The 7769-nt window shown below is 36.4% G+C and overlaps 1 protein-coding gene across 13 annotated transcripts in view; it reads right to left on the bottom strand.

Moving 5' to 3' along the window:
• The window catches only part of CAMK2D (calcium/calmodulin-dependent protein kinase II delta), a 308976-nt gene that overhangs the window by 65571 nt on the left and 235636 nt on the right, over positions 1–7769 (bottom strand). For all 13 annotated transcript variants that reach the window (XM_010858494.1, XM_010858498.1, XM_010858496.1 and 10 more), the window contains exon 7: positions 1127–1229. In XM_010858494.1, coding sequence (XP_010856796.1) covers positions 1127–1229 — 103 coding nt within the window. The remainder of the gene's footprint in view (positions 1–1126; positions 1230–7769) is intronic.

Here is a 7769-nt window from a genome sequence, read left to right as displayed (position 1 = left end):
TCACTGCCAGACTCACAGTTTCTCTTTCTACTGTTCCTTTCCCTTCTAGTTGTTCCTTTCAGTTATTTAAATATTTATAGACTTATACTACATTCTTGGCATCACACTAGGAGCTAGGGATACAGAGGTGAGAAGAAGAAGGGAGAAAATGACACCTAAACAAATATGTAACCAGTGTGCTCCATGTGATGCTGCTGCTGCTGCTAAGCCGCGTCAGTCGAGTCCAACTCTGTGCGACCCCATAGACGGCAGCCCACCAGGTTCCCCGGTCCCTGGGATTCTCCAGGCAAGAACACTGGAGTGGGGTGCCATTGCCTTCTCTGCACATCAACTATATTCCAGTTCTAATCTCAATACATTGGAAGTGAGAACAGAAGTAAGGTTGAAGCTTGTGGAGAGGTTATATTTTAGGACACCACGTGAAAAAATGGATTAATACTCGGAAATGGGAGAAAGAGAAGCATAAGAAATTCAGTGGGTAAAATAATTTATTTATCAAAACAATTCATAAACTTGAAATAATATAATCCAGAAATATTTAATACTATATATAATATAAATTTGTTTAATCTTGTCCTTACTTGCAAGGAAACAGAAATTTCATCATATAGAAATTTCAAAATTGTAGAGCAGCAACGGGCACTTTGATGAAACTCACACACACATATATAGATACATAACACCACGTATTATGTAAATTTCTCTATATATACTTTATAATATTTTAAAAATATTTCTAATCACAAAAGATGCAAAATATTGTGCAAATATGTACCTAGTTACATAGGAGATTTCAGCATCAAGTGAGGCTGTATTTGGACAATCAATTTTCTCTCAAATAAAGTACTCTTTGAATACTGCAATCCACCTATTAATTAATACAGCACCCATTTTTCATCAATTCTTTAAGAAAAAAAGTCTGGGTTACTGGCTTCTATTATATTTTCCCTTATTTTTAGACTTATACTTTTTTAATGTCACTAAAATTAGGTACTTATAAAAGTCCACTATCTTAAGACTAGCCAAGTTGTCAGAATGAACATTTCCGCTTTGTCGCGGCTAGTAAGCGGGATGGGACTGCAGCCCGAGAGTGAAAACAGCACGCAGGGGGAGAAGCCCTACTCACCAAACCACGCCTGCTGGTCTCCTTGGACTTCTATGGCTAAGCCAAAGTCGGCGAGTTTCACAGCTGCTCCCTTGGATTTGCTAGCTAAAAGCAAATTCTCAGGCTTTATTTAGAAAGAAAAGAGAGACTGATGTGAGAATCTATTTTAAGTTACTCTTCAAAACTAACATTTTGTAAGATTAGGAGGAAAAAAAAAAAAAGTCATGCACTGTCCTCTCTTCCAGAGACTGTCATTCCTAAATCCCAGGGAAAATATGGTTAGAAAATGATTACAAACGATCATGTGTGCAGGCTTCAGACAGATGCATATATGTCCTGGAGAGATACTGGGCTGAAGAGAGGATACACTTGGGGAGAGTGCAAATGAATGGGAGCACCTGTCTTGACCTGCTCACATGCTTCCAAGTGCTGCTTGAGGTCCAGGCTTGGCCACGGACATTGGCTTAGAAGCCTAACAGAGCACAGGCATTTTTCAGCAGAAGGGAACTTGGCAAAATGATAACAAGAGTTGGACCAATCTACAGACATTTGGCAAATGAAACTGTGCAAATTAAATCCTAGTTGACTTCAAGAGTTTGGACCCAAATGTAGTGATTTTCATTCCTCACTGTTTCCAAACAATTTCTGTACAAATTTTGGAGTCTTATTCTGATTATGTATTAAAATTGCTGTCTTTAAGAATCTGTTTATTCTTAAAGGCAGAAAGCGTCTACTCTTATGTGCCAAATGTTATAGTTGGCTTTTTTTTCCCATAAGCTAGTTTTTAAAAACATAATGTATATGTCTTCAAAATATTAGTTATATATTTATTTTCACATGTCAGAATACTATAAGAGAGACACATTTTAATTTTCTCAGGTATTTATCATTACTCAAGGACACTCAAGGACTGCTAACTCAATCCTGGAATAAGGCTGTGTCTACACCACTGTTTCCCAACCGGGTCATCGAGACACATTGGTACTTTGAAAATAAGCACCGTGACAAATTCTTGACTTTCCCTGGACAGCCTTTGTGGGTTTTAAGAAATGAAGGGAAAAGTTGGTCAGGAAAAGGAGGCCAATTAATGCATAATGTAAGTCTATCATCCTTGGATCCTTAGGTATCCGGATGAATGTCTTTCTGGATTGGTATGTGTATTTGGGAGAGTGGTTCAATATCTTCTAACCTTGGGCTAAAACTCAGCAAATTTAGAGGTGTCTCAGACTGAAAAAAGTTGGGAAACAATGGACTCTCCAAATGCCAAAACAACTGTCTGAAACATTTAAACATTCCGTTAATCAAATTGGTTTTGTTTGTATGTTAACAAACAACTGATTTCCATTTTTTTTCATGAAATTTGCTACTTTTTTTCCTTACTGAATTAGTCAATTCTGTTGTTGTTTTGACCTTGTGTAAACACAGCCTAAACCAATATTTAATTTATTAATTAAGCCAGCCATGCAAATTAGCAAAGACTCATAACCAGAGCTCAGAAGAAATTAGCTTAAGTCTACAAGAACTGAAGTGTAGGCAAGTAAGTTTTAATCGAGTACCAGACTTCTTCGGGCTATTGCTGCTCACTGCCATCAGATTCACCACTGTTATGACAAATGGTAATTTTAAGGAAAACTTTATAATGTTTTAGGGCTGACAGGGTTTAAACTAAATGCTAAAAACATGAAAACTTAATTTGGATGTTGGGATGAATATGTCTTATGAATATGAAAGATCCCCACACTAAAATAACTTTCAGTAAAATCTAACAATCAAAATTACTTGGAATTCTTGTGTATCTATCACTATACTATAGTATCTAACCAGGCTATATGATTAATATTTAACATTTTATTTTCACAACTAAAACTTATGGTCACTTCATTTATATACCTTCTCATTTAATCAAGAAGTGATTGCCAGCTATTAATTTATGGAATAAATACCTTGGAAGAAAACACAAACAATCGGTAATAGTTTATTTCTCTGTGACCTTCATATTCAAAAGCATTGAGACGTCAGAGATCTCTGCTAATACCCATCTGTCTTAGTTGGTCAAGCACAGACTCATTTAGGGAAAGAGTTCCAATTGCTTTAGAAATAGCAATCATTTTAGGTCTTTTCAAGTGGTATTTAAGTTTGCTGACCAAATGCCAGTGTCATCAATGAATAAACTTATAAACAATTCAATGTGCCTTTATTCTTCTTAATAAATCAAACAGTTCTGGGCAGTGCTGGGTGCATTATGCCCTTGTACACCAAGTATCTGCCAATTCAGAAGAAAGGGAACGCCTTGGAGTTTTCTGATGCACAGTCTCTGACTGAGGCAAACACTCATACCTAGAGACGATCTCTGTGACTTATCCAGGAAATAATAAATCCATCTGGATCAGTGTTTCACCTTATACCCAAGAAGACTGTTCAGCTGTAGTTATGCACAGGAAAAGGCACGGCTATTTCAAGGTTACTGTATAGATTAAAATATTAATAGCACTGAAATGACTTCATGTTTAAGTATCTTTTAGGCAAACCTAAAATATAGAATTATGGAATACAAACTGAAAAATGAGGATGATTACTGCCTTTATTAAAGGATTACTTGCTTTATAAAATATTTTATCACAAGATTGCTTCTAACGGCCAGCATCAAAGAAACATTAAAAATATCACATACTTTTGATTTATAGTCAACTCTTTGGAATATGTTTGTTTGAATAATCTTTTTATCATGTTCTGCAAGGATACAGGAGATTTAATCACCAAGATTTTCTAAAGCAGCATTTAAACCAGGGCAGTACACATTTATCCTGATTTTAATTGCTACCATTCAGATAGCTTCCAACTTAAGAACATATTGCACTACAAAAGTTCATTGGCAAGTAGATAAATTTAGATTATGAATGTCTACAGAAAGTAAGATAATTTGTGATTATATTCCACAAAAGCTGAAATAGTAGAATCTCTCACCGAATTAGTGGCTACTTCCTTATAGAAAGGGTCACCATTACACTATTAATTGCTAATATTCTACTATTCTGACCTTCTAAAACAAATCAGAGAGGTGAGATCAGAAACTCCAGTCTTCCAGCACAACCGTGTTTGAACATGGGGGTATAGCACTATGATCTAGATAGAAGAGGGAGACATGGGTTTATGTCCTGGGCCTGATTCTTACTAACTATGTGGATTTGGGCTATTCAGACCTTTGAAGCTAATTAACCAGTTCTTCATCTCACAAATGAACATTACAAATATATATATTTTAAAATCTTATAACAGTATGTATAAAGTTATAAAACCCCATTGGATTTTATCACAGGGGTTTGTCCTCTGTAAGGGACATTATATGCATTAGTGATCAGCTATTACACTCCAGTGCAGCTGGCCATTTCAAATGTGTAGTACACTTAATATCTGTAATGAATGCTCATGACTTGAGAAACGTCTGCATTTCTAAATTAAGTGCAATCTATTATGTTAATATTTACACATTGAGATTACCCCTAGATTCTTATAATGCATCACTGTTTAGATTGGTTTTTAAATAGATTCTACTGACATTCTCTCACACAGGTTCCTTCCCCACCCCATTGCTTCCTAATGATGCAGGATTTTCCACGACATCTGGTCTTGGTGTCAACAACCATTTATAGCATATCAGCTGTAATGAGCAGCAACTGTTTGCAAGTTTTGTTCTGTACTTCCATATGGATACAATGGCAACTTCTTTCATCGCGATTTTGGGGTTTTCTTGAAACTGTTCAAGTATCTCAAAGTCCTGAGGCAAGTTTCTGGAATCACTTTCAGAATTGCAAGAGACTTGGGAGATAAACTAACTCAAATCCCTCTTTTTCTAAATGAGGTAGGGAGGTTCAAAAAGATGAAGTAAGGGCTTGAGGTCAGATTTCCTGATCCCCTCCTTTTAAAGATGTGATTGTGAGATATAAAAATCATTCATTTTCAAATGGTAATCCATTCAGTAGATATTTTAAGAAGAATTTAAAGTACTCAAAAATATTTACTACACATATTCAAATAAAACATGGGAAAACTTATGAAAAAGGCATAATTTAATCTTTGCTTCTTAAAAATATCACCAACATATCACGAGGATTTCTAAATTAGCATGATGTTTATTAAAGAACTGATTTAGCAGAGGTGATGATCATCTTCAACGTGGGTCATATAAACATCTTCAACATTAGTCATAAGACAGATTTATCCATGCACATGCATGATAACTAGCCAGTAAACTCAAACATATGGATCTTATGTTTAGTGAAATCATGTGTATTTTACTTTCTTTAAATGTTTTGTTTTTTATGAATATTATAAAACAGCAAGCTATGAGTTGTATTATTCTATATGATTTGATTCTTACACCCCCCCGGATATTGGCTTTTAAGAAGTGAAAATCTTTTTAAATTTCTTTCCTCTAGTGGAAAGTATCAATATTCCAATATGAAGTTAATCAGTCAGTGCTTTGGTGTGTTTTCAGTCACTTCTTTGCCAAAGAAGGTGTGAACAAAGCTCCTAAAATTCAACTAAATGAAATCTTGCATGAACTGAAAAGCCGCATGTCAGGCTCTTTCCCACATATGGTGGAGGTCCTCTGGTGCATATGGTACAAGCGACTTTTGCTTTGATTTTGCTTTGCTCTTCACGTGGTGGATGCCTGAATTTATGCACTCAGCATGGGGACCTTCCAGCTGAGGAATGCGCTCTAAGTCTGTCATGAGGAAGTTCTGTTTCTATCACTGTGCATATATGAGCAAGTTCAAAAGAATCACTCTGTATTACATTCCTGTTTCTTGATGTACTTCTAACATTAATTATCAGCACACACTATCAAGTAGATGAGAGAACCAGAGTGTAACCACAGTGGGACTTCACCAATCACCTACTGTTTCTCCACAGCCTGACATATACCAAGTACTTCATAAAGGAACAGTAGAATGACTAATGAATTATGGAATTTGTCACATAGTTTGTAATGTATCTAGATGTACATTAAAGACTGTGATATAGTCTTCAAGCTTTTATTTTTAAAGATGATTCTATGAAAAACTTGTGATTTTGTAATCAAGGAAAATGCAGAAATCATTATTTCACATAGCTACCCATGGTGACAAGGATTTACTGACTGCTTGTCACATTTCCAGAAAATGAACTTCTTTTCTGGTCATACATTTAATTTTGTGTCTATGAAAGTGTTAAAAATCCTCCCAAATTTCCAGAATCACTATCTTCACTAAAATATATCTATCCTTCTATCTATGGACAGGGAAGCCTGGCGTGCTGCGGTTCATGGGGTTGCAGAGAGTCGGACATGACTGAGCAACTGATCTGATCTGATCTGATCGATTTTTCCATTAAATAACACTGTTCTTCAAGAGGTAGGCTTTAAAAAAACAATATTTTCTGCCAAGGCAATTCACCAGTGCCTATTTGTTGCTAAAAGACTCAGTTGTATGTATACAGCCTCTTATCCAGAGAAGGCAATGGCACGCAACTCCAGTACTCTTGCCTGGCAAATCCCGTGGACGGAGGAGCCTGGTAGGCTGCAGTCCATGGTGTTGCTGAGAGTCAGACACGACTGAGTGACTTCACTTCCACTTTTCACTTTCATGCATTGGAGCAGGAAATGGCAACCCACTCCAGTGTTTTTGCCTGGAGCATCCCAGGGACAGGGGAGCCTGTTGGGCTTCCGTCTATGGGGTCGCACAGAGTCGGGCACGACTGATGCGACTTAGCAGCAGCAGCCTCTTATCCAGAGAGCTGCTCGTGAGGCAGTTTAGTAACCACTTCTGATACACTTTGAGCTGAAGAAATTTTACTACTTTGTGTGAAAAATGGTTATTTGAAAAAGTACAGCTATATAGCCGTCTCTTTTGCCTTACTTCCTTCTGTCAACTGATTCACAGAAATTGTATTCTCCAGGCTCTTACACGAGACAACTCATCTGACTTGATATTCATTTCCTGTGACATGGAGAGTTGTCACTTCTTACTGCAGCCTCTTTTCGACCTAGTATATTTCTGGAGGCAGTGCCTATCTGATGTACTTTCGTCTTTCTGGGAGGAGAAGCATGGATATATCTTCCACGTATGTTTAAGTGATCTTTAACTCATTGGCCTGTATGTTCCATGTACACAAGGTTTGTTTTTGTTTTGCTGTGTAATATATGCCTAAAGCTAAGACAGGGCCTTAGTAAGTGCTCGAGAAATACTTGATTAATGTTTGTTCTTCTCTTTTGATACCTGAATTTTTAATTATCAGTTTACACAAATATCATACCACATTACAGTAATCCTGTCTTCATAAATGATCTGCTTTTTAAGGACTCCAAAATGATTGTCTTGATGTGGCCTAAATTAAGTGTGGCAAATCCATTTCATTCTTCTCGATGTCTCATTTTCCAAAGGCTGTGGACAACGCCACCTTACTGATTTCCTAAACAGAACATTTTCACTTTTTACACTAGTCTTTTGTCAAAATTTATGTTGTCCTCCTACTCTACATTATGTCTTAATTATTCCTTATTCTCTTATTACTAATGATACAAATTTTGTATAGTTCTGAAAAGCCACAGATGGAGATTATTTTAATCTCTTGATTCACTAAATTTAGACCCATTCCCCCAAATAACTCTTAATGTTACTGGTAA

The sequence above is a fragment of the Bison bison genome, unplaced genomic scaffold (assembly GCF_000754665.1).
Source record: "Bison bison bison isolate TAMUID 2011002044 unplaced genomic scaffold, Bison_UMD1.0 scf7180017864389, whole genome shotgun sequence".
In the NCBI taxonomy this organism is placed as follows: Eukaryota; Metazoa; Chordata; class Mammalia; order Artiodactyla; family Bovidae; genus Bison; species Bison bison.
Note: the sequence above shows the minus strand (reverse complement) of the source record. Positions and strands in the feature narration are given on the sequence as shown.